At 34.6% G+C, this 27,668-nt stretch overlaps 2 protein-coding genes across 10 annotated transcripts in view; one reads left to right on the top strand and one right to left on the bottom strand.

Moving 5' to 3' along the window:
• LOC661743 (uncharacterized protein) overlaps positions 1-27,668 on the bottom strand; it is a 70,664-nt gene that overhangs the window by 17,126 nt on the left and 25,870 nt on the right. For all 7 annotated transcript variants that reach the window (XM_967889.4, XM_064355256.1, XM_008200289.3 and 4 more), the window contains 4 exons: positions 19,305-19,438; positions 15,746-15,836; positions 8,502-8,723; positions 5,916-6,634 (listed from right to left, as the gene is read on the bottom strand). In XM_967889.4, coding sequence (XP_972982.2) covers positions 5,916-6,634; positions 8,502-8,723; positions 15,746-15,836; positions 19,305-19,438 — 1,166 coding nt within the window. The remainder of the gene's footprint in view (positions 1-5,915; positions 6,635-8,501; positions 8,724-15,745; positions 15,837-19,304; positions 19,439-27,668) is intronic.
• LOC107398689 (uncharacterized) lies at positions 12,341-13,818 on the top strand. 3 transcript variants are annotated; one of them, XR_001575485.2, is made up of 3 exons: positions 12,341-12,911; positions 12,964-13,048; positions 13,103-13,818. XR_001575485.2 is itself a non-coding variant. In XM_064355260.1 (3 exons), the coding sequence occupies exons 1-3, from the start codon at positions 12,647-12,649 to the stop codon at positions 13,757-13,759; spliced, it is 1,014 nt and encodes a 337-aa protein (XP_064211330.1). In that variant the 5' UTR covers positions 12,341-12,646; the 3' UTR covers positions 13,760-13,818. The 3 variants fall into 3 exon arrangements, 2 of the variants coding, with proteins under 2 accessions (XP_064211330.1, XP_064211329.1); XM_064355260.1 differs by having other exon boundaries at positions 12,957-13,048; XM_064355259.1 differs by having other exon boundaries at positions 12,341-13,048.

Here is a 27,668-nt window from a genome sequence, read left to right as displayed (position 1 = left end):
AGTGAAAATGGAAACCTTTTTTTGCGTTTTTCTCGGAAACTGTAAGACTTAGAGCAACGAACAAAAAACCATCTGATAGCGCTTAATTTTCTCTATTTTTTCGATTAAACCCGGAGCCGCTCCGGGCAACGGTTCCGGCTACAGAGGCGATCAAAGTTTTTCACTAAAAAAATTCATAAAAAAAAAACTAAAAGTCGTAGAGCATTGCGGTTTGTTCTATTGAATTCTACGGCTCATTTTACATATTATATCAATTTTTCACAAGAATTAAAAATTTAAAATTTTTTGCCTAAATTTAGGGTAGCCATTTGTCATAATGGAAAATTTTATCCAACAAAAAAATTCATAACTCAAAAACTAAAAGTCGTAGAGCAATGCGGTTTGTTCCATTGAATTCAGCGGCTCATTTTCTGTATTATACGAACTTTTCATGAGATTTAAAAATTTGATTTTTTTTTGCTAAAATTTCCTGAGTAATAACACTTACCTTCAAGAAAGTGGAAAAATTATTTTTTTTTTAAATTCGTTCTATCATATTTTTTCGTATTTATATATGTCTTTACAACTCTCTAGAGTTGTTAAAAGTCCAAAAAAAGTCTATATATTCGATTTTTTGATGTTTGATTTTTTCAATTTTCGTCGCAATTTTTGTCAATTTTGGGTACCCGGAACATTTGTTGAGCTATAGCTCCGGAACTATCAGAGATAACCCTATGAAGTGTATTATCGTTGGAAAGCTCTTTGAATTATCTATTTTTTTCAAAAAAAATTATTGTTCTCCGACTAATAGTTTTTGAGCAAATTGCAGATAAATGCAAAAATTGGTAAAATTTTAAAAAATTCATAACTAAAAAACTATTGGGAATTTGGCAATTTTTTCGATGCCAATCGATTCCCCGGATCATTTTGTATAGGTATGGATCAAAACAGTTCCACTTTTTCAAATAGTTTAGTCGTAATTGGGAAAATAAAAAAAATTAAAAAAAAGTTAACACCCCCCCCTACAAAATGGTCAATTTTAAAAGTGTCTCAGAATCAAATAAAACCTATTCTCTCTTATAGATTTTGATGTGCTCTTTACGATGGAACAAACCGTTTTCTTCTAGCTCTTTTAGTTTGGCCGTAATCGGCGTTTGAAAATTGAAAATTTTTTTGCGAGATATCGCCTTGAGTCCTATGCCATTTTGTAGAGTTTTTTATTCCGGTTGTCCTCGATTTTTCCGTTTCTCGATAACTCTAATAGTTTCGCCGTAATTGGCGGTTGAAAATTGAAAAAAAGTGAAAATGGAAACCTTTTTTTGCGTTTTTCTCGGAAACTGTAAGACTTAGAGCAACGAACAAAAAACCATCTGATAGCGCTTAATTTTCTCTATTTTTTCGATTAAACCCGGAGCCGCTCCGGGCAACGGTTCCGGCTACAGAGGCGATCAAAGTTTTTCACTAAAAAAATTCATAAAAAAAAAACAAAAAGTCGTAGAGCATTGCGGTTTGTTCTATTGAATTCTACGGCTCATTTTACATATTATATCAATTTTTCACAAGAATTAAAAATTTAAAATTTTTTGCCTAAATTTAGGGTAGCCATTTGTCATAGTGGAAAATTTTATCCAACAAAAAAATTCATAACTCAAAAACTAAAAGTCGTAGAGCAATGCGGTTTGTTCCATTGAATTCAGCGGCTCATTTTCTGTATTATACGAACTTTTCATGAGATTTAAAAATTTTATTTTTTTTTGCTAAAATTTCCTGAGTAATAACACTTACCTTCAAGAAAGTGGAAAAATTATTTTTTTTTTAAATTCGTTCTATCATATTTTTTCGTATTTATATATGTCTTTACAACTCTCTAGAGTTGTTAAAAGTCCAAAAAAAGTCTATATATTCGATTTTTTGATGTTTGATTTTTTCAATTTTCGTCGCAATTTTTGTCAATTTTGGGTACCCGGAACATTTGTTGAGCTATAGCTCCGGAACTATCAGAGATAACCCTATGAAGTGTATTATCGTTGGAAAGCTCTTTGAATTATCTATTTTTTTCAAAAAAAATTATTGTTCTCCGACTAATAGTTTTTGAGCAAATTGCAGATAAATGCAAAAATTGGTAAAATTTTAAAAAATTCATAACTAAAAAACTATTGGGAATTTGGCAATTTTTTCGATGCCAATCGATTCCCCGGATCATTTTGTATAGGTATGGATCAAAACAGTTCCACTTTTTCAAATAGTTTAGTCGTAATTGGGAAAATAAAAAAAATTAAAAAAAAGTTAACACCCCCCCCTACAAAATGGTCAATTTTAAAAGTGTCTCAGAATCAAATAAAACCTATTCTCTCTTATAGATTTTGATGTGCTCTTTACGATGGAACAAACCGTTTTCTTCTAGCTCTTTTAGTTTGGCCGTAATCGGCGTTTGAAAATTGAAAATTTTTTTGCGAGATATCGCCTTGAGTCCTATGCCATTTTGTAGAGTTTTTTATTCCGGTTGTCCTCGATTTTTCCGTTTCTCGATAACTCTAATAGTTTCGCCGTAATTGGCGGTTGAAAATTGAAAAAAAGTGAAAATGGAAACCTTTTTTTGCGTTTTTCTCGGAAACTGTAAAACTTAGAGCAACGAACAAAAAACCATCTGATAGCGCTTAATTTTCTCTATTTTTTCGATTAAACCCGGAGCCGCTCCGGGCAACGGTTCCGGCTACAGAGGCGATCAAAGTTTTTCACTAAAAAAATTCATAAAAAAAAAACTAAAAGTCGTAGAGCATTGCGGTTTGTTCTATTGAATTCTACGGCTCATTTTACATATTATATCAATTTTTCACAAGAATTAAAAATTTAAAATTTTTTGCCTAAATTTAGGGTAGCCATTTGTCATAGTGGAAAATTTTATCCAACAAAAAAATTCATAACTCAAAAACTAAAAGTCGTAGAGCAATGCGGTTTGTTCCATTGAATTCAGCGGCTCATTTTCTGTATTATACGAACTTTTCATGAGATTTAAAAATTTGATTTTTTTTTGCTAAAATTTCCTGAGTAATAACACCTTCAAGAAAGTGAAAAAAAATTTTTTTTTTTAAATTCGTTCTATCATATTTTTTCGTATTTATATATGTCTTTACAACTCTCTAGAGTTGTTAAAAGTCCAAAAAAAGTCTATATATTCGATTTTTTGATGTTTGATTTTTTCAATTTTCGTCGCAATTTTTGTCAATTTTGGGTACCCGGAACATTTGTTGAGCTATAGCTCCGGAACTATCAGAGATAACCCTATGAAGTGTATTATCGTTGGAAAGCTCTTTGAATTATCTATTTTTTTCAAAAAAAATTATTGTTCTCCGACTAATAGTTTTTGAGCAAATTGCAGATAAATGCAAAAATTGGTAAAATTTTAAAAAATTCATAACTAAAAAACTATTGGGAATTTGGCAATTTTTTCGATGCCAATCGATTCCCCGGATCATTTTGTATAGGTATGGATCAAAACAGTTCCACTTTTTCAAATAGTTTAGTCGTAATTGGGAAAATAAAAAAAATTAAAAAAAAGTTAACACCCCCCCCTACAAAATGGTCAATTTTAAAAGTGTCTCAGAATCAAATAAAACCTATTCTCTCTTATAGATTTTGATGTGCTCTTTACGATGGAACAAACCGTTTTCTTCTAGCTCTTTTAGTTTGGCCGTAATCGGCGTTTGAAAATTGAAAATTTTTTTGCGAGATATCGCCTTGAGTCCTATGCCATTTTGTAGAGTTTTTTATTCCGGTTGTCCTCGATTTTTCCGTTTCTCGATAACTCTAATAGTTTCGCCGTAATTGGCGGTTGAAAATTGAAAAAAAGTGAAAATGGAAACCTTTTTTTGCGTTTTTCTCGGAAACTGTAAGACTTAGAGCAACGAACAAAAAACCATCTGATAGCGCTTAATTTTCTCTATTTTTTCGATTAAACCCGGAGCCGCTCCGGGCAACGGTTCCGGCTACAGAGGCGATCAAAGTTTTTCACTAAAAAAATTCATAAAAAAAAAACTAAAAGTCGTAGAGCATTGCGGTTTGTTCTATTGAATCCTACGGCTCATTTTACATATTATATCAATTTTTCACAAGAATTAAAAATTTAAAATTTTTTGCCTAAATTTAGGGTAGCCATTTGTCATAGTGGAAAATTTTATCCAACAAAAAAATTCATAACTCAAAAACTAAAAGTCGTAGAGCAATGCGGTTTGTTCCATTGAATTCAGCGGCTCATTTTCTGTATTATACGAACTTTTCATGAGATTTAAAAATTTTATTTTTTTTTGCTAAAATTTCCTGAGTAATAACACTTACCTTCAAGAAAGTGAAAAAAAATTTTTTTTTTTAAATTCGTTCTATCATATTTTTTCGTATTTATATATGTTTTTACAACTCTCTAGAGTTGTTAAAAGTCCAAAAAAAGTCTATATGTTCAATTTTTTGATGTTTGATTTTTTCAATTTTCGTCGCAATTTTTGTCAATTTTGGGTACCCGGAACATTTGTTGAGCTATAGCTCCGGAACTATCAGAGATAACCCTATGAAGTGTATTATCGTTGGAAAGCTCTTTGAATTATCTATTTTTTTCAAAAAAAATTATTGTTCTCCGACTAATAGTTTTTGAGCAAATTGCAGATAAATGCAAAAATTGGTAAAATTTTAAAAAATTCATAACTAAAAAACTATTGGGAATTTGGCAATTTTTTCGATGCCAATCGATTCCCCGGATCATTTTGTATAGGTGAGGATCAAAACAGTTCCACTTTTTAGAATAGTTTAGTCGTAATTGGGAAAATAAAAAAAATTAAAAAAAAGTTTTTTATTCCGGTTGTCCTCCGTTTCTCGATAACTCTAATAGTTTCGCCGTAATTGGCCGTTGAAAATTGAAAAAATGTGAAAATGGAAACCTTTTTTTGCGTTTTTCTCGGAAACTGTAAGACTTAGAGCAACGAACAAAAAACCATCTGATAGCGCTTAATTTTCTCTATTTTTTCGATTAAACCCGGAGCCGCTCCGGGCAACGGTTCCGGCTACAGAGGCGATCAAAGTTTTTCACTAAAGAAATTCATAAAAAAAAACTAAAAGTCGTAGAGCATTGCGGTTTGTTCGATTGAATTCTACGGCTCATTTTACATATTATATCGATTTTTCACAAGAATTAAAAATTTAAAATTTTTTGTCTAAATTTAGGGTAGCCATTTGTCATAGTGAAAAATTTTATTCATTAAAAAAATTCATAACTCGAAAACTAAAAGTCGTAGAGCAGTGCGGTTTGTTCCATTAGATTCAGCGGCTTTTTTTCTCTATTATACTAATTTTTCACGCAATTTAAAATTTTCAATTTTTTTGCTCAAATTTTCTCAGTAACAACACGTACCTTCAAAGAGTTGAAAAAAAATTTTTTTTAAACTCATTCCAGTAAATTTTTATGGACTTCTACATGTCTTAACAACCCACAAAAGTTGTTAAAAGTGCACAAAAAGTCCATATGTTCGATTTTTTGATGTTTGATTTTTTCAATTTTCGTCGCAGTTTTTGTCGATTTTGGGTACCCGGAACATTTCTCGAGCAATAGCTCCGGAACTATCCGAGATAACCCCATGAAGTGTATTATCGTTGGAAAGCCCTTTTAATGATCTATCATTTGCAAAAAAGATTATTGTTGTCCGACTTATAGTTTTCGAGAAAATGCAAATAAAAGCGAAAATTAGATAATATACTCAAAAATTCATAACTAAAAAACTATTGGGAATTTGGCGATTTTCTCGACGCCAATTAAGTAAGAATTAAAATAGTACCACTTTTTCGAACAGTTTTGTCGTAATTGAGAAAATAAACATTGAAAAATTTGTTAACATGAAAAAGTCACGTATTTTTTGCCTTTTAATATTAAAGTATAATAATTGTGCACTCACCTCGGCTTGAGATTCAACAAATTGAACGGAATGTAGAGTATATCAGGATCCTTATTGTCAGTCACAAGAAGGCGCGTTTCGGTAGTAATATCAGTCTCATCCGTGGCTTCCTTCAAGTCCTCCAGGCCCCTATTCGGCACCGCTTCACTCCGTGTCAAGTCGGCCTGAACATCCGAAGACATGGTCGAATAACCCTCATCCCTATTCCCACTCTCTGGCGACTCATTCCCCGTCTCTTCCTCACTCTTGGAACTGCTCTGCAGAATGGGCCGACTCCTGCGGTACTTGGTCGCTTGCACAATGGGCAAGTGGAGATTCAACGACACCGGCCTCTGAGGCTGCACCCACAGACTCGAATCCACACTCCCCAAAGCCTCGAGTAGCTTTTTCGGCGTCACTTCGCTGCCCTTAAGCTCAGTCCAGAGTTTCGTCAACACCTGGTGCCGCTTCTTGTCTTCGAAGGAGAGCTTCGTGTCGAGTATTTCCGAATTTGTGGAGAGACGACGCTCGAATTTTGAGAGCGCCGTTTCGTGGTTGTCGGGAGTGTCGTCCGAGTTGAAGGAGTTAAAGTGTTTGATCACGGTGGGGAGGTTCTCCTCCGGGTCGGGGGACGGGGTGTCGCCACGGAGCTGGTGCACCAGCATGGAGGTCAAGGCGCGGTTCTGGGCCTCGAGCTCGTGGATGCGCGAGTTCAGGTGGACGACTTCCTCGCGTAAGCCCTGGGAAGTCAAAAAAAAAAAAACTTGGAAATGTTGGACAATAAAAGCGAAAATCTCTGTTTTGATAAAAAAAATCGGGAGTTATTTAACAAATTGCCGGAATTGGAACTTCAGTTTTTCATACGCAAAATTATTCAAGAATTCTGAATCCGTTTTTATTTTTTGCCTACGGGCGATTTGATAGCAGTCAAGTTTAAGAAACTAGTTAAAATTTAATTGGTCAAAAACCAAATACTTCTTGAACACATCATTTTTTTTGGCTATTTGGAGAAAGGAATCAATTTAAACATAAGTTTTTCTTACGGAAAATTGTCTGAGGATTCCGAAAATGTCCTTATTTTTCATCTACGACTAACAGTTTTGCAGATATTGGTCAATATTTGGTTTCACAATATAAAGATTAGTTGGAGTAAAAGACGAGTGATTTTTGTTGTTTTATTAAAGTTAGAGAATTCAGAAATTGATTTTACAGTTTTTCATACGCAAAGTTATTCAAGAATTCTGAATCCGCTTTTATTTTTTGCTTACGAGCGATTTGGTAACAATCAAAGTTTAAGAAATTAGTTAAAATTTGATTGGTCAAAAATCAAACACTTCTTGAACATATAATTTTTTTCTGGCCATTTGGAGCAAAGAATCAATTTAAATATAAGTTTTTCTTACGGAAAATTGTCTGAGGATTCCGAAACTGTCCTTATTTTTCATCTACGACTAACAGTTTCGCAGATATTGGTCAATATTTGGTTTCACAATATAAAGATTAGTTGGAGTAAAAGACGAGTGATTTTTGTTGTTTTTATTAAAGTTAGAGAGTTCACAAATTGATTTTCCAGTTTTTTATACGCAAAATTATTCAAGAAATCTAAATCCGTTTTTATTTTTTGCTTGCGAGCGATTTGATAACAATCAAAGTTTAAGAATTTAGTTAAAATTTGATTGGTCAAAAATCAAACACTTCTTGAACATATAATTTTTTTCTGGCCATTTGGAGCAAAGAATCAATTTAAATATAAGTTTTTCTTACGGAGAATTGTCTGAGGATTCCGAAAATGTCCTTATTTTTCATCTACGACTAACAGTTTTGCAGATATTGGTCAATGTTTGGTTTCACAATATAAAGATTAGTTGGAGTAAGAGACGAGTGATTTTTGTTGTTTTTATTAAAGTTAGAGAGTTCAGAAATTGATTTTCCAGTTTTTTATACGCAAAATTAATCAAGAAATCTAAATCCGTTTTTATTTTTTGCTTGCGAGCGATTTGGTAGCAGTCAAAGTTTAAGAAATTAGTTAAAATTTGATTGGTCAAAAATTAAACACTTGACCATATAATTTTTTTTTGGCCATTTGGAGCAAGGATTCAATTTAAATATAAGCTTTTCTTACAGATAATTTTCTGAGGATTCCGAAAATATTCTCATTTTTCAAATACAAATCAGTCAAAATTTGGCTTCTTATTATAAAGATTAACTGGAGTGGTTTTAATTGTTTTTTATTGAAAAGTTGGACAGTTCAGACAATTGGTATTCCAGTTTCTCATACGCAAAATTATTCAAGGATTTTAAAACTGCTTTAATTTTTAGCCTATGAGCAATAGTTTAATTGACATCAGTTAAAATTTAAGGAACTAGTTAAAATTTAATAGGTCAAAAATCAAACACTTCTTGAACATATCATGGCCATTTGAAGAAAGGAATCAATTCAAATGTAAGTTTTTCTTATAGAAAATTGTCTGAGGATTCCGAAACTATCCTTATTTTTCATCTACAACTAACAGGTTTTCCTCAATTTAAAGATTTGTTACAAATTTTGCAATTTTTTGGCATATAGTTGTTTGTCAAAAATAGAAAAAAACTCTCTAAGTTGGTTACCTTTTGTGCTAGTAGAGCTTTGACCACCTGATTCGCAACATCATCCAAACACCTCTCGTACTGCTTCCTTGACTCTTCGGCATGCCTATGCAAGGCGGCAGCATGTGCTTGAAGAATCTCTTCCGAACTGCTCTCACTTCCAACTTGAGCCAATTGCGAACGCAAAGTTGCTATTTCGTTATTTAAACGCGTTACGGTATTTTGGTACTGCTGACAACGATTCTGCAAAAAAATACATTCCAAAAATAAAGAAAAAATACGAGGGCTTTTGAGTCAGCACACCAACATTGACACAACACCTGATAACGATATCGCCAGATTATGTCCCATGCAAACACGGAAAGGGAGGATTTTACAGTTGCACACCCCAACTTTGGCGAGATATCGATTGTACGGACCCCGCTTATTCTAGGTAAACTACAGCAGGAAATACAGCCGAATCATGCACGTGGCCCTTCCACAGAAAGCCCCCATTTCATTACCAACACCTTTGATGGCCATTTTGCCATTGAATTTCATGGTGATTTTGAATCATGAACAAAAAATTGCCCAAAACGTTTAGTCGAGATGTCGTAAATTGGATGGCAAATATTTGTAGTTTTAACTCGAAATTAAGTTCGATCTTTGGAGCTGTCAATGAAGATTGAACGGTTCGGGAGCCTGACAAGGGGATATAAATTGCTTCCACCTTTGAGATTAGCTCGAAGAGAAGAAAAATATTTGGTGAATGTTTAGGAGATGTTTTACAAATCGTGGACAGAGATTTATTTTTAAGTAAGCTTACGAACAATAAATTTCGTGCTAAATATACAGCGTGTCTCACCTAAGACGTCCGAGCTTAATAAGTCAGTTATTTGTCAACAAAAAATTAAAAAATGTAATTTTAAGACACGTTTCTTTTATTTATTAAATCCCGAAAAATAGATGGCCACACAAAAAATTACATTTTGTTAAAAACATATCCAAATTTTGAATCAATTGATAAAGCATTGCTAAGCAACATTTTGTGCACCACTGAAAAAACTGTCAAAAGTGTGCGCGCTGTTAGAAAAGTAAAACTGTATTAATTTGGAAAAATTAGTTTAAAAACAAACAAAAGTGTCAGAAATTTGTGTGTTGTTGAAAAATAAAATAATATTTGCCTATGGAAAGAATCATTGGACTTGTAAAATGAAGCCTTCATGAAATTTAAAATTCTAAGAATCGGCAATAATTTGAAAACACAGGAAACTTATACTTCAAACTTTTGAAAAAAATCCAACCAGCAGTGTACGAAATATTTCCAAACTCCTCAATGTTCAAGTGTCTAAAATTTTTCAGTTGTTGTTCAGTCTTTTAGTCTTTTTTTTGAAAAAATTAAAGCATCCAGCACAACAAGTCAAAAATATAGTCTTTTAACTTTGTAAAGGTGCGAGATAAATGTGAAATGTCACTTGCGTGTAGGGGTGTCCAAAATTCAATGGTAGTGCGCATTTATTTCATAGGGATCTACGATTTTGCATAAATTCCTACGTTTAACAGTTTTTTTATTTTTTCATGCAAAAGAAAAGTCTTTCAAAGATGTGTTTCTTCTTACAGCCCTTTTTATTAACGATGCATTTTTTAATATAGTTCTTAAATAATTTAACGTTTTAAACAGGCATGTAAAAATTACGTTTTTAAGACTTGTGTTGTTGCATTAATTGGATTTAAATCTTCACCGGGTAAAATATCTGCAATATGAATTTCATAAAAATCCGCTGAAAAATATCTGAGATATCAGACTTGAAAGACTTAGGTGAGCCACCCTGTATGAATAAATTTTCTGAAGGAAGTGAAAAATAATAAGTAGTAAGGTCCATAAGGTCCTGAACTAATGCAAAATTAAGCTGCACAGGCACGTTCCCACTCGTTAATCCCTCTTAGGTGATTCTCGCCGAGGGGCGGTAACGAGCCACATACCTCCCCCACGTCCGTCACCCTTGCAATAGCGTTTTAATGTCTTGCTATTACCGAACGGACCTTAATAGATATAGTCGGCACTATTTTACAAGGAGTTAATTGCAGGGAGGCGGAAAGTGCAACTTACATGCCGAGGTTGACTTTTGGAGCAAAACGTTGATTAGTAAAACTGTTATTGCACTGCGTCATGTGCCGAAATTAATTCAAACCGAGTGTACACGCCATTTATTTGGGGCTGTGTATACACGCACACGACATTACTTCCGCTATCTTTTCGAACAATTAAACTTCACCAGGAGATGAGAGAGAATTTCGCTGACGAAATATATACGGAAAGTCTAGACTTTAGTCTTTATGGAAGTTGCAAACGCCGTTCAAAAAATCGCTCGTTAATAAATGATAAAGTTTTAAATACGGCTTCCCTTTGAATTGCTCCCTTCGACTGTGTGTTAATAAAGGGAATTTCCAATGACCCAAAGCGCTTTGTTTTCTTTCCTCCTAATCGGAATTTCCATTAAAATTTTCTTACACAATCTAATAAAACGCCCGAATTCGTATTTAATTTTCCAGCGAGGAAATTTTACAACTCGTTGGTTGTTTGTTGCAAATCGTAAACAGGAAACTAACATTTCGTCGACAGCATGAAAATTATTTTTCAATTTCAATAGTGTCTTTTAAACAATCAGAATTTGCGCCAACGTAACACTTTTTTGGAAAAAATTTTAAAAATTTTTTTTCAAAAATGAGTAAAAAAATAAATTGCGCGCCATCTGCCGGCTTGGAACCACAGTAAAACTGTCGGTATTTTTCGGCCTCGCCTTAATAAACCAAATATTGAAATCCCCGTCCAAATATTTGCTTTCAATTAGACCCTCCGGAGCCTAAATTTTTTTCTCGTCGAGTTTATTTAAAATGATGGCTCGGGATTAAAGCCCGAGCTCCTTTCACGGCGGATTAGCGAACTTAATTACTTATTTAAAGTCTCTTTTCACTTCCTGTAAACTCATTTAACATTAAAACCGACCGATCGATCGATCCGGCGAAAAATCCCCGAAAAAGTATCCCCTTCGTTCCCTCCTCAATTTTTTCTTGCTTGGGTGAGGCAAATGAAGCGTCTAAACCGAGTTAGCTCTAACAAGGCTGCATTTTCGAGGGGCAGTTCGGCCGCATTAATAAAAAGATGTCGGGAGGCTACGCCCCCCTGTGAGGGTTGCACCCCTTGTTTGCATGAAACCACAGTCGAAGCTCGCTCCCCGCAAAAGCGGACCTCTTGCATTATATTATTACAGATACATGTCAAGATTTAAGCCGGGATAATTGGCCAGAAGGGGCATTTTCGGCAGAAAAGTGTGGCACACTTTTTGACAAAAATAAAATAGCTTTTTCACCTAACGCGAAAAATTAAAATAAAATTACCTAAACAAACGTCTTTTAAAAATTTTTTAAATCACGAAATTTGGTCGAAATCGAGCTTCAATTTAGCTTAATTTCTGCAGGAATTATTTCGTTTTTGAGTGAAAAATTCACAAAAAAGAAAAATATTCACAGCAAATTTTGAACGAAAGTGTGGTTAAACTTCTGATTTTATTTTCGAAATTTCGGTACAAAAGACCGGAATTTTTTTTTGTACATTCTCGAGCCAGAATCGCAAGATAATTTAAGTGTTTTTCGAGACTTTAGACACATTTTTTTAAGCCATAAACACGAAATTTGATCCAAATAAAGCATTATTTTATTGCTAAAGCTTTATTTGGTTTGTTTCATTCGATTTAGGTGATTTTTGAGCGAAAGTGCTTCAAAAATAAGCCGAAAAAGGCAAAAGTTTAGTCAAAAAATTATAAAAACTTCATATTCTCAGTTGTAAGAACCAGAGTGAAAAATCACTAAATTTAGTCGAATAAATAGTAATTTTTGTATTAAGTGCGCGAAATGAGTGTTTTTTTAATGGCGCCTGAGAATGTTATTTTAGTCGAGACCGCCAGGTCGAGACCTAAAAGACATTCGAAGGCGCCATTAAAACATGAATTTCGCCACGAAATACAAACAACGTTTTTTCTACAGCCTCCAGATGAAGAAAAAAGTAACAGAAATTAGTTGGAACAAAATGGTCTGATAAATCGAGTTGCTTGCATGGTTACGATGATAAATAAAAGTGATAGTTGCGAAAAATTTGTCACAATAGGTATTTTTGTTGAAGAAGTGTGATGGATTTTAGCAGCGAAAACGAAATAGATGCAATTGCAAGCGCGGCAGTGTCGAATCTTTTGCCTGCTAAATCAAGACCGCAGTACGAAAAAACGTATCTTCAGTTTCGGCAGTGGTGTTCTATGAAAAAGATTGATCAAGTAACGGAAAATGTTTTGTTGGCGTATTTGGAAGAAAAGTCTACCACCTTAAAGCCACCAACACTCTGGGCCCTTTATGCGATGTTGAAAGCCACCTTAAACGTTAAAGAGAATATCGATACACGTAAGTTTCCGAAGTTAGTGCCCTACCTGAAAAGCAAAAGCGTAGGTTACAGAAGCAAGAAGTCGCAAATTTTAGACAAAGAAGACATTAGCAAGTTTATTAATGAAGCAGATGACAAGATATATTTACTGATGAAGGTAAACTTATCATATTAGTGTAATACAAATCAAAACAACTCGTTTTATTTATAGACTGTGCTAATTTTGGGTATATCGGGAGCCCTTCGACGTGAAGAATTAGTTAAAATGAAGCTAACTGACATAGAAGATAAACAGTCTGTCTTAATTGTGAAGGTGCCTGATACAAAAACCCACTGCGAACGAATATTTACTGTTTCAAATTTAGAAAATATAGAAATTGTCAGAAAATATAGAGCTTTGCGGCCTCCACGGGCGACTAGTGACCGTTTATTTTTAAAGTATACCAACGGAAAATGCGTGAATCAAAATGTTGGAATTAACAAAATCGGAGAGATACCAAGTTTGATTGCAAAGTGGCTTAACAAAGACGAACCTAAAAAATATACTGGTCACTGCTTCAGAAGAAGCTCTGCCACTCTTTTGGCGAATGCTGGAGGTGATCTAATTTCAATTAAACGTCATGGGGGCTGGAGAAGCAGCACAGTGGCAGAAAGTTACATCGAGGACTCTTTGAATAATAAAATTGAAATTGCCAATAAAATTCAACCTTCTTCCTCCACAGAAGAAAACAAAATCACTCAACCTTCTACATCGGCTTCTTTTAATGGCGAAAATAACTTTCATTTACAAGCGTCTTCACTCAGGCCTCTGGGGATAAACGGGGGCACGTTTTCGTCATGCACATTTAATTTTCATATGTCAAAGTAAATATCTATTATTATTGTTTTGTAATATTGTTCTGTATAATTATAAAACCTTTAAAACTACCTCTCATTATCGATCCGTCTCTTCATTTCGGTTGCTGTTGATGTCTTTTCGTGTTACTAAAATTGTAACAGAAATAAGTTGGAACAAAATGATCTGAAAAATCGAGTTGCCTGCACAGTTAAAAAATATTATTTTTTCACTGTGAAACCGTGAAAAAATAATATTTTTTCACAGTGAAAAAACGTCAAACTTCGCGCATAGGTAACCATGCATAAATGTCACGATTTTTTGACGGCTGTAGAAAAAAGTTTATTTTTTCCTTTTCCGCATGTTTTGTACCGTTTACAGTCATGTCAGTAAAAAGAAATTATTTCTTAAAATTTTATAAAAAAACGAAATTTCAACAAATTACACCGAAAATTGTGTGAATTCTGAGTTTTAAAATTAACTTTAAAAAAGATTTCGCTAGGAGTAGATGAACTAACGATTTTTTCAACCAGAGACTTATTAATTTTTCAAAAACTAATGTTAGGTATTTTTGTATTTCTTAAGGATTTACGCACGTTTTAGAGCTAAAAGCATTTTCTCTCAAAATGTCGCTGGAATAAAAAGTCGAAAAATCATAAATTGAAATCCACAATTATCTTGTTTTTATTTTTTTTTGACACGTTTTTCAGCCAAAAATTATTATTACCTATTTCGCAAAATTTCGCTAAAAACAGACCAAAAATGTTGGCCAATTTTAGTAAACTAAATATTATTTTAGCCATCTTCAAGTTTTTGAAAAACTTACTTAAAATTGGATGAAAAATCATCGAAACTGATATCTAATTTTTAGGTCCAAAATAATTTATTTTGTAAGAACTTGTTAAAACACACCTAAAAATAAGAAAATAAACCGAAAATGTTAGTTTTTCTAGATTTAGCTTGTTTTGTGAGTAAAATTTCGTCAAAATAAACCAAAAAATCATACCATTTGGTCGAATATCATGTTCTGTTTTTGATTTCAAACTTTCAAAAAAATTGAAAAATTGTCAAATTAAGTCGAAAATCATGTAAATTTTGTGGATGTTTAGCACGTTTTTTCTCAATCAGAAAAAAAATTCGCAAAATTAGAACGAATTAAATTATATTTATTGTGTGCGTTCAAAAAGTCTTTAGATCAACTCTTGCTGTGGAATTTAGATTGGCAGATTTTTATTGTTTTGATAGATTATCCATTTATTCTGCTAAAGTGTCAAACGCGCTACTTGCGATTTTCGTATGTAATAATCGTAAGAAATTAACATACGTTTCAAATTTCACAGCAAGAGTTGATCCAAAGACTTTTTGAACGGCCCTATATTACAATTAATATTTTTTTTCTAGAAAATTTCGCTAGAACTTAACCTAACTTTTGTCAAAACAAGTCTTAAATTTAGACGACTTGGACAAGAAAATGATATTTTCTGACAAAGCCGTCAAAAAAATCATATATACAACACTGGAGAAAGCTTCTTCTCTCCCTCAGATAGTCGTTGTGACGAAATTAATGAACGATGGTGCTATTATTGCAATTTGTGCGATGAATATCGATCCTATTTTGGCTCGATTACTCTTCGTTTAGACGTAATTGACGTTTTAATACAAGAAAAACATCAGAAATGATTTATCCGTTGGCAGATGACTCGGCGAAATGCATTGATTTGAAATGAATGACAGCTCTTTTAGCGCAAACCCGAGTTCAAGACAGGTCATGTTAAAAATCATTGCGAATGATTAACAACAAACAGCGTATGAGAGTACCAAAAAATCCCCTAAACCTTGTAATTTTAGCTTCAACTGAAATTGCTTGAAAGAAACTCCGGAAATAAAGTTTATTTCGTTCGAACGGCTGTAAATGCAATAAAATCGTGTTGCAGTAAAGAATATCGCCTTTGTTCGCGTAAACTCAGTCAGTACATTTAGCTGCAGTAAAGTTTTAATTGTATGGAAGAAAAAACTCACCTCGAACGCCAAAGTTAGCGCATTTTTCTCTTGTCGCAACTGCTCGGCCTGCTTCTTGTACACCAGCATCGAACGCACCGTCTCCTCCATTCTGCAAAAAAATCATCCTGAGTCCGTCATAATTGGCAAATGCCATGAAAACAACTCCTTGACGTCTCAGCAGGACAGATGCGTCAAAGGGCCCGAGTTAATACAAGAAGGGTGTTTTCAGCCGATTCGACACATTACCAACAGATGGTGGCATTTCGGGCGCCCTTTGTTAAGTGACTGCTTGAGGAATTAGCTCATTTGAGTGTTTGGATTGCGGGTGTGCAGGCAGCTGGAGGACGCTTTGAAGATGGCTTCGGTTACAGGATGTTGAGTCTGTGAGTGTAAAAATTGCGACAATGGATGCTGGAGTAATCAGGATTCATTTTACTGGAGTTTCGGTGCACACTTACTACTACTTTCCCCTGTGCGGTCTCTTTTGTCAACATTCGTATCAAATGTCAACGGTGACAACAGGAAATTAACAAGCACACTACTGTGTTCAAGACTCGCTTCAGTTAACGGGGAGTGGAAAGAACAAAAGGGAGAGAAATGGGAGAGATGCCACCTGAGAGGACGGAAAGCGGAAATAAAATTGTTTGGAGAAGAGATTGGCTAATCTCGAGACGAGAGATTCAAATTTTGACAGGTTTAAAACGATTTGGCCGAAAAACGGCCAAAATCAACGAAATTGTAACAAAAACCTTCTCAGTTTCTGACTGGAAAATTACTGAAAAATTTAACATATTTTCCTCGATTTAGCTCGTTTTTGAATAAGAAATTCATTGTATACAGACATTTCTCAACACAAATTTTCCAAAAAAGCACCAAGTTAAATCTTCTAGCACAACACAATTTTAATTTTTCGAATGTTTTACACATTTAAATGATCCGTAAAAACACCAAAACATGTCGAAAGTTTAAACACGTTTTTTGAAGTTAATCAAGAAATTTAATCCGATTTCATGTTATTTTAGCCCATTTAACTCGCTTTTGAGCGAAATTTCTTCAAAAAATTTGGTCGAAAAGTTTTTTGTTTGAATTTTGTTTATATTCTCTTTTTTCTCAGTGAAAAATCCATAAATTTAGTCGAAGAAAACATTTTTTTTATTCTCCGAATGTTTCTATACATTTTACGGCCAGTAAAAGAATTATAAAAATAAGCCGAGATTTCACTAAGATAGACCGAAAATTGTGTGACTTTTCAAACGTTTTTAACATAAAAACTAGTTTTAAAAAAAAATTTGTAAAATGTAGCTGAAAATTAGATTATTTCCACCAACTTTCAAACAGTGATTCACTTATTGTATAAAACAACAATACATTTTGGTCAAAAAAAATTATTTATTCGTTCATAAGTTTTTTTAGTTAGAATCTTTTTTCCCAAAATTTTGCTAAAAGAGACTAAAAAATTACCAACTTAAATACAAAATTGTCTTATTTTTGCCTTAATGAAAAATTTACGAGACTGAAATGCAATTATTTCGCAAAATTTTGCGAAAAACAGATGAAAACTTTGCCTTCTCAAGTTTCTGACTGAATAATTTAACATATTTTCCTCGATTTTGCTCTTTTTCGAACAAGATCATTGCTAGAGAGGCCAAAAAAGCACCAAGTTAACTTTCTAGCAGAACAACAATAAATTTAGACAAAAAAATGTTTTTTTAATTTTTCGAATGTTTTGATACGATTTACAGCCAAAAGAGACCAAAATTTTCGAAAAAATAAGCCGAAATTTTACTAAGTTAGACCAACTGTGTGAATTTTTAAACGTTTTTAACATAGAAACTAGTTTTTTTAAGAAATTTCACAAAAAGTATAAAAATTAAATTATTTCAACCAATCTTTCAAACAAAGATTTATTTATTGTACAAAAAGTTTCCACAACAAAAAATTTTGGACAAAAGTAACTTTGTTTCTTCTTTTTTAAACATTAAAAGACGCTTTAGAGTTAAAATCTTTTTTTTTCGAAATTTCGCCAAAAGAGACCAAAGAATTACCAATTTAAATAAAAAGTTGTCTCACTTTTGCCTTTATCAGACTAAAATGCATATATTTCGCAAAATATTGTAAAAAACAGACAGAAAATTGACTCAATTACCAAAAAAAATTTTAGCACGTTTATCAGTCAAGGTAAAAATATTTATTTCAGAAAATTTAGCTAAAATTGAATAAATAATCATCGATTTATATTTATATTATTACATCGATCAAAATGTTATTTTACAATTTTTCAGGTGAGACTAATTTAATTTTCCAAAAACACATCAAAAAATCACAAAAGAAATGCAAGTTGATATAAGTTTCTCGATCAGTTTGTTTCCGAGCAAATTTCGTCAAAATAAACAACATTTAGACGAAAATCATGTTTTTTATTTAAAATTTTCAGTTTAGACTTGTAGCTGAAATAAACCGAGAAATCACTAAACTACGACCTTTTTTTAACCAGAAACAGAATTTCTGGCTAAACTTTATTCAAAAATCAACAAAATTTTCGTTATCAATTTTTCTCGCGAAAAAAATTCACCAAAATTGGTAACAATTGATATTAATTAACTGTATTATTAACAGTCAATAAAATTTAGTTCGTTTTTGAACCTGAAACTTATTTACTTTGTAATATTTTGTCAAAATACGCCTCAAAATCACTCGTTTCGGTTGTTTTTGAGCGAAATTTCGTCAAGAACAAGCAGAAAAATGTTAACGTTTGGTACTTTTTCCAATCTTTATACACGTTTTCGTGATCCCACATAAATAGTCGAGCTGACAAATCACCGAATTGGATCAAAATAATTAATTTCTGCAACTTGTTAGCACGTTGTTAATGCAGAAACATACCCAATTATTCGAAAAAAACTTCTGGACCAAAACTGTTGGTTTTCAAGTTACTAAAACCCTATAAATATTTAGCACTTTAGTGACGGTTGACCCGGCAAGTACCGCGATAAATCTGCAAGGATATCGCCAGTAAAGTCTCCTTATCCTGGCAATATGTGGATGATTTAGTAGATATTGGCTTCATAAAACTCAACTGAGGGGTGGGTCCGTTGATTTTAAATCATCGAAGCATTCGAGATACGACCCGAAAATTGTTTATTTACTATCGATTCCTGCTTTGCATTCTTCAAGCGGAACCCTTGAGACGTATTCGCCAAAGAAATGTAAATATTTGAAATTTAAATGGTGCGCTTTCCGAAATAGCTCTTTTCAGATTTATTTACCCTTTTCCTGCGATTTAATTTCGGTAAAAAGCCTCTGCTTTTTTCCAACTATCCTAATTTGATTTATACACAAGCGGCCTAAATCTTAGAGCATCATCGTCCGAGTTATCTCCCCCAAAGTACACACGCAAATATTTGAAACGCTGGGACGTCTTATCTTGTTACAGAAGCAATGACAAGACAAGGGAGCAAACTTGAGAAATTTCAATTAATCTCTTTGTATTTGGCCATAAAGAAGCGCAAGCGACGCGCATAAAAAACGCAATAAGGGCCGCATTATGTTGATTTTTGCGCCTTAAATATGGACCAACCTAGTGAACTCGCTCGTGAGCAGTTTAAGTCGTGATTTGCATCGAGCGGCCTCCTGGAGGGCCTGCTTCGCCCTTGATTCGCTGTCGGCGCGGAGGCGGCGCTCGCGGTCAGCATCCCTCTGAGCTGATTCCCTCTGAAAAAAAACAACCGTCAAAAAATTCTCTATAATTTAGCGTCTGTTACGTAAAAGCCTGCACCCTTTATGCATACTAACCATGGCCAAAGATTATTCAACTAGCCTTCATCAGATTGAATTAATAATAAAGGGGACCAAAGTGGTATTTGCAGATAAATCAATTTCCTAGATAGAGTCGGATTCTAAAATCCACACACACACACTCTATATAGATTATTATAATGGATAAGGATAATTTATGGATGTATTTATGACACACATAAACCTGGAGGATATAAAGGACTGAAATTACAGTACTTTGAGCAAATTTAACAACGCAGACTGGAAAATAATAGGGAGGAAAGACGACATGGATACTGGGCCCGAGGCGAGGACGAACAATGCATTTACCAGCACTTGATCAAAAATCACAAAATCGTGTCTAATCCACACTATAACGTTGTACTGGTTTATTTTGCCCATCTAATGACACTTCCTGTTAATTTATCCGGTGGATTATTGTGATAGCAACATTAAAATTATAGCTGTGTTACGATCAGTTGATAAAAATTGTCATAAGCTGATCTATTGGGTTATTTATTGAATATCTGGTAGGCTTTCCATAATAGTAGTAACAAAAACAGCAAATAAATAATTTTTTATTTTGTCATTTGAAAAACTGGAGCTCGTTTGGAGTCAAGAAAATCGTAAAATTGCTAATAGTTTTTAAGTAATCGACATTTCTTTATTTTAGCTATTTTTGCATATTTTAGCAATTTTCTCGAAAAGTATTAGCTACAGGATAATGATTTTTTTTTCAAAGATAGATAATTAAAAAGGCTTTCTAACCATAACAAACTTGATAGGGTTACGACTAATAATTTCGGTGTTATTGACCGATGAACGCTCCCAAAGTCAACCAAAATTTGAAAAATCACAAAAATCAGTCATTTTAGAATTAGTTTATTTTTTTTTGCACTTTTGAAGGATTCTAGAGGGTTCTAAAGACATACAAAGTACAAACAAGAACATAAAACGTTCTTAGAGATAATTTAAAAAAATAAAATATTCCGAAAAAATCATAAAAGTTTCAACTTTCAAATGCCGATTACGGCGAAACTAAAAAACCCAGGACAAAATATCTTATTCCATCGCAAAGAGCAGATCAAGAACTATCGGATTAATAACTAATCAATTATTGATAATAATTACTTAAATTATTATTATTTATTATTAATTATAGGTTTTGAGACACTTTTGAAACTGGGTGAAGGGAGGGTGTCGAAAATTTTCCATTTTTTTATTTTCTGAGTTACAAACTGTTTCGAAGACAATTTATGTAAAATGATCTGAAGAAGTGATTGGCGTTTTGAAAATAATATGTTTTCTAAAAGTTTTTATCTTATATTTTTTTAAATTTTCTTGCTTGTATGAGCTATTTTCTAGAAAACTGTTAGCTTTACGACAATTTTTTTAAATATATAATAGATTTCAATAGATAATAATAAATAAGGTTAGAAATAACTCTGGAGTTATTATGTCAACAAAAACTAGAAAAATCAAGCGTCTTAATTAAAATCATTAAAATAACTTTTTTACATTTTTATAAGATGTAGAGGGTTCTAGAGACATAAAAGTGTATAAATAATACTATAGATTTTTTTTTCGAAAGTGAGCTTAGTAGTAAGTTTTTACAATTTTTTTACGTTCAAATTTCATCGGTGACTTGATGAACAATCATTTTTGAACACATTGTATGATACGTAAAATGAGCCGTAGAATTCACTGGAACAAACCCTTTTACTGTAGAACTATTACTTTTTGAGTTAAGAATTTTTTTTTGTAAAAAGTTAAGTATATCTTCATAATGGCTACACAAATTTTTTGCCAAAAATTTCAAATATAAAAAACTAGTATAATATGTAAAATGAATCGTAAAATCCTCTGGAAAAAATCGTTTTGCTCTAGACCTTTTTGTTTTTAAGTTATGAATTTTTCATTTAACTGAAAACCGTATTTTGAAGTCAGAAACTTCGTACAAATTAATCTTTGTTAAATAGCAATTAATTCGACTGTGAACATTAAAAAAAAATTATATAGGCGTGTCTGTCATTCGCTGTCTTTGTCTCTCTAATGAAATTCCACATAAATTGATCTTTGTCCAGCTCTTGCTTATTAACTATAGTGCCACTGAGGCTATGGCTTTGGTGGCGCCTCCCAAAGGGCGTAAAAGCACCTTTGCGTCACTAAATCACTCAATCGGATGAAATTTCGAAGCTAATTAGTCCAATAATTGAAGTAATGTCCATGTTTTTGACTTAATTGAATCGGTTGATCGTGCCGCTCTGTTTCACACGTTTCAATTAATTGATTAGTAAACAGCAATGAGCGTAATTGTGATTATTGGCAGTGTTGGACGTGCCAGCGTTGCCAACTTAAGTTGGAAATTTTCCACTGGTAAATAACCAGGGGTTGTTCGGTTTGTAACCGGCGTCGAGAGCGGATATTGTGCGGTGGTGGCCACCCCCATGTCCGTCATGCTGGAAGCTCTTTGTGCTAACTGCCACGGTCACTCCCCTAAGCTGCTTATCTGATGTGTTATACTTGTCGCAATATCGGAGTTATTAGCAACGTACGAAAACTCCCTTCCTCACTACTGGCAAAGGTTAATCCAATCATTAACCTTAAAAAATGCCACCAGAAGTGGAATCTAGGCCACGCTTTGATCGATTCGATTCGAATTAACATCCCTGTGATTAGACTACGGAGGACTATTAGTTAGGAGATACTAAATTTTCTGTACCCAAAGAAATAGTACCGCAGAGTAAAAATGAGGGCGCTTTGTCTCTTAATTTAAATTCAACCACTTCACGAATTATTTGGAAAAAAAGCAAAAATATTAAAGACTGAGAAAAAATAACGACTAAAATTTTTAAAAGAAACAGGAAAAAAAATATGTAAGATTTAAAATTTGTGCTTCGTCCCGTATTTTTCAAGGCACTGCGAATACGGTTAAAGATACAAGAAAAATGTTAGTAAGAAATTTGAAGAGAATTAAATTTGCTTTAAAAAAGTCCGCGAGACCATATCTCTACAGTCAACAGTTTAGGCACAAAAATCGTTCAAAGGCGCTCAAGCGTCATTTTGCCGGTGGTCATGTCACGAAAAGTTAATTTTTACCGAAACTGTAGAAGATAGAAACATGGTGTCGCGGACTTTTTTATAGGAAATTTAATTCTCTACAACTTTGCTCCTTACAATTTTTTTGTATCTTCAACCGTATTTCCAGCGTTTTGATAAATATGCGACGATGCGCTTAGAGTAATCAATTTGCGTTCCACCTTATTTTTTTGCGAACGCTGCGTGTACGTTTGAAGATACAAAAAAAATGTAAAGAACAAACTTGTAGAGAATTAAATTTTCTACAAAAAAGTCTGCGACACCATATCGCTATCTTCAGCGGTTTAGGTATAAATTATTTCCAATACTTGACCACAGGCGAAATGAAGCAAATCCGTCTCATGAGCGCCTTTGAGCGACTTTGGAGCCTAAATGGTGGAAGATAAGAATACGGTCTCGCGAACTTTTTTGTAGGAAATTTAATTCTCTACAACTTTGTTCCTAACATTTTTCTTGTATCTGTTACCGTATTCGCAGCGTTTTGAGAAATATGGCCAGAATGCAAATTGGTAAAAGTTTATTTTTTTAATATAGTTTACAATAAAATTTTTGCATTATGTTTATATTTAACACAAATACAACCATTTTTCTCTGAAAAGTTAGACGGCCATGGAACAACTGCGCCTCTGGCGACACCAACGAAACTATCGTGAACGGGTACGTTTTATTTGTACGCCGTTCCGTATCCTAACCTTTCGGTAACCGTAGACTAGATTTAGAAAAAACCCTCCCTCGTATAATCAAACCATAACTCAGTGGCTCTCTTCCGGGCGTTCATTTGCACTTCCACCTGTTTTATTTATAAAGCCGTAATCTTATCGAAGAGGCGCGCCGGAGATAGCATTGTGGTAGGTCCTCAAATTGAATTTGTCAATCAAGGGTGGCGACGGAACCGGAAACGTGCCCGGAATCCGGACGAATCCGGGCCCGGGCCAAGTCATATTTACATATCCATCATGAAAGTAATCCTACGTTATTTTTTGAGGGATTGTGGAATCAATCAAGGGGCGCATCCCCTGCATGCTAAACTTCTCTAAGGGAGAAAAAATTAGCAAGAACGATGTTATGATTGCGATGGCTGTAATTTCTCATCAGTTGAGTGTTTTCAGCTATCTCGAGGTATAAATATAAATAACGGCGGCCTTAATGCACTTCCGGGTGCGTAGGAAGTGACGAGACATTTAAGAGGTTTGACGAGGTGGTAACGCACATAAAAATGGTGTTTGCCGAATCAATCGACTTTTCTGTATTGTTCGAGGACATTAAACATCATGCTCTACATCTCCCGTCATTAATTTATTAATAACGAGTGAGGATAGTTTCACGCGATTAATATTAAATTATGCAAAGTCACTTTCAACACTTTGCTGGGAAAACGCGGAAAGTGGCAGTTTCCCCTATTAGACAACTTGCGAATAGTATCGCCTTAATAAGCACAAGCCCCTTGAAACAAGCAATTTTAATAAAGCACCCTTCATATTTGCCTATTATGCGAGGTTAGGATTAAACAGGAGATTTCCATCTTCGCCCCTCTTCAATTCCAAGTTAGAAATTGTGTTCTCCCTAATTTTATTTATGTAAAAGCATCACCTAGCCAACTTAAACGGTTCGAATTAACTAACTACAAAAATTGGCAAAAAACGTCAATTCCGCTGAAAAAATGATCGTCTCTCGGTCGTCTAGACCCGAACCTATCAACCTGCCTCCGAGAAGATTTTATACGTGTGGCAAGGGCGACGACAAAAGCAGACAAAGGGTGCTAATCGATAGAGACGTGCTTCCCTTGACGCTCATTGATTTTAAACCTGGAGCTGACGTTAAAGGACGCTGGAGATAACCTGTCTTTGCAGATGAGCTTATTTATGAGGCTGACGTGATTTCGAAAATTTCGCTCGAGATTACAAAGGGTTAAGTCTGTCACCAGGCTGATTCGAGTTATGATGATTTTAACGTCTAGAGAGTTATTTAAAAGTGGAATTCTGGTCGCGTTCGGACCGTAAACAATGACGACAAGCATATCAGTGGTGAATGGTGTGGCAAGGAAAGCATTAACATTCCGCACTTGGATGCAAAAGTCACAAGGGACTCGCAAACACCGATTCACTGATAGAATGGATGAAAAAATCGGGCAAAAATTTCACTCGTGTCGAAGGCTCTCCAGGGACTGGACTGTGTTCGCATTTAGCTTTTTTGAATAAAATCAATTAAAAAGTGATTCATTTTACCCAAAATTCCTCATTGGAATGATAAAAAAATAAGAAAAATTACTGTGAAAACCAATGAAATTGGTAAAACCTAGGCTGATTTACATATCTTTTTAAGCAATATATTGGATTTATTTTCTGATTAAAGCATTAAATTTAAACCACAAAATGCTATTCAAAACGTGATTGCTTGGAATATAAATTGACATCAGATAAAGTTTAGAAAAGCTGATGATTATTTTTTGGATTATCAGTTTTAAAAAGTTAAACAGCTCAATTTAAGAAAAATGAATGTAAATGAAACTCGGAATTCACCCAAAAACTAATTTATTAGCAAATTAGATTCAACAACGACATTGACACTGCCACAGTGTCCTTCCAACTCACTAGGCGTTGCCCGTACGCGCCTCACGCGTCATCATTTCCCGCCAATTTCAACAGCAGCGCCCCCTTCACTTAACAGTCGGCCACGCTTCCGTGTTCCACGTCCTCGGGGAACCACCGGTGTTTCTAAAACAAGTAATTAACCAATACCATGTATCCGAGCCGTAGTATACATCTACAGCCCGAGTCCCACTTAAGAACTATTTATAAACAACCTGAAAATAATCATAATCGTGTTTCTCACGTTGAGAATGAATCTGAAAATAATCATAATCGTGTTTCTCACGTTGAGAATGAATCTGAAAATAACCATAATCGTGTTTCTCACGTTGAGAATTAATTAAGAACAACAATAAGAACACTACCAACAACAACAATAAGATCACCAACACCAACAAGATCAGTAACCTCAAGAATAAGTAGAAGAACAATAACAAGAACAAGAACAATAACAACAATAACAAATCATTAACTCATGAGTTTCAACGTAAAGCGCTTAAAAACAACATTTGGGCCCAAAACCGTGAGTTCACGTTGAACTTCACTCAGCTTCACAGCGAACTCAGTCATTCGTCACTGACATCGCCTATTGTTTCGTCTCCACTCGTCGTGGCGACAACGTAATGTCTCAATTTGTCCACTGAGTGAACACCCTCATATCGTTTTTGGGAACGCGTCGCCCCCGGCATGTCCGTCACGACGTACCTATCGTAGTCGAGCACTTTCTGAATTCGGTACGGTCCCGAATATTTAGGTAACAGCTTCCGACTTTTGCCCTCGTTTGAAGCTCGCGTGGTGCGTACCAACACGAGATCACCTACATTAAATCTCTTTGGGGCACAGCGTCGCTTGTCATAACGCTCTTTTTGCTTCTGCTGTTCCTTTTCGACACGCTGAGCAACGTCTGCTCGTGTCCGTGGCAAATCACCATCATGAACACCCTCTGTCACCACATTGGTGAGGATTGAGTCATTAGCATGTCGAGGTGTATACCCCAACAACAATTCGTATGGACTTTTGCCCGTAGTCGAATTCGGCGTAGAATTAATACCCCAACTAATTCTACTCACAAAGTCATCCCATTTCTCTTCTTCTCTCGAGCTAGCAGCAAGCTGAGATAAAATCGTACGATTTAATCGCTCCACCTGGCCATTAGCCCGTGGTGTGGCAGTCGCGGTTAGTACTAATTTAACGTTTAAATCGGTACAATGTGTCTTAAACTTTTTGCTAGAAAAACAAGCCCCACGATCGGCTATTATACGTTTAGGTACACCAAACATTCCTGTAAGAGAAGCTAAAAATGATAAAACAGGGCCCACCTTAGTATTAGGCACGGCCCTGAGAAAGACAAATTTAGTAAATGCATCGATAATAGCTAAAAGATAAGAATTATGTGATTTGCTCTTTACAAATGGTCCCAAATGATCCATGTGCAATGTGTCAAATGGTTGCGAATTCTTAGGTATGGGATTCAAAAATCCTGGCTGTTTTCCTCCGGCTTCCTTATTGTAGAGACACTCCAAGCAGCTAGAAATATATTTATGAACATACCTCCGCATTGAAGGAAACCAATAAGATTTCGACACAGATGCCAAAGTTTTCTCATTCGATAAATGGCCAATTCCATCGTGGTGTGCTAATAAAATCTGGCGTCTTACCGCTTTTGGTACGACCCATTTTAATCCTGACTCAGTCTGTTTGAATACTCGACCATCTTTTAGTTTATACTCTTTGTGAATGGCACGCTCTTCAGCGTTAGTCGGTGATTTTTCCAATATTTCCTTCAACAATGCGCATCTCGCATCCTTCATTTGAACAGCTAAAATCCAATCATCATCGTTAACATTAATATGCAAAACTTCCACTGAAGGCTCCGAAGGATCTAATACCGGATTTCTACTCAAAGCGTCAACGTGACTCATTTTACTGCCAGGTCTGTATTCTACAGTAAAGTCGAACTCAGAAGTCAACAACCACCATCTCCCAATTCGTGGAATCAAATCTCTCTTGGTAAGGGTTGTTCGTAAAGCATTACAGTCTGTGATCACCTTGAATTGAAGCCCCAACAAGTATACTCGATAATGTTTGAGAGAACAGACCACCGCTAGCGTTTCTAGCTCGTACGAGTGGTACCTTTGTTCCTCTTTGGTCGTCTGTCGGCTGAAAAACATAACTGGACGCAAAGATCCATCACCTTGTCGTTGCAACAGAATGCCACCAATTCCAACTTTAGAAGCGTCAGTGTGTAACTCCATTTCAGCTTCCGCGTCGTAAATTGCAAGAACTGGTCTGCTCGTCAAGATGTCTTTTAAAGTCTGAAAAGCCCGCTCTTGTGCTTCTTCCCAAACAAATGCACTGCCTTTCTTTAGGAGACTCGTCAAACTGTTTGCTATTGTTGCGTAATCTTTCACGTACTTTCGAAAGTACCCACACAAACCTAAGAATTGCCTAAGTTTGTGTACGTCTGTTGGTTTGGGAAA

The sequence above is a fragment of the Tribolium castaneum genome, chromosome 2 (assembly GCF_031307605.1).
Source record: "Tribolium castaneum strain GA2 chromosome 2, icTriCast1.1, whole genome shotgun sequence".
NCBI lineage: Eukaryota > Metazoa > Arthropoda > Insecta > Coleoptera > Tenebrionidae > Tribolium > Tribolium castaneum.
The sequence above is the reverse complement of the archived record's forward strand: the minus strand, read 5'-3'. Positions and strand labels throughout refer to the sequence as shown.

What these genes read in the sequence shown, in the direction of transcription:
- LOC107398689 (XM_064355259.1), top strand. Translation starts at nt 12,647, where the DNA reads ATGGATTTTAGCAGCGAAAACGAAATAGATGCAATTGCAAGCGCGGCA. An exon ending in AGATATATTTACTGATGAAG is followed by an intron (nt 13,049 to 13,102) that starts GTAAACTTATCA and finishes TTTTATTTATAG; the next exon opens with ACTGTGCTAATTTTGGGTAT.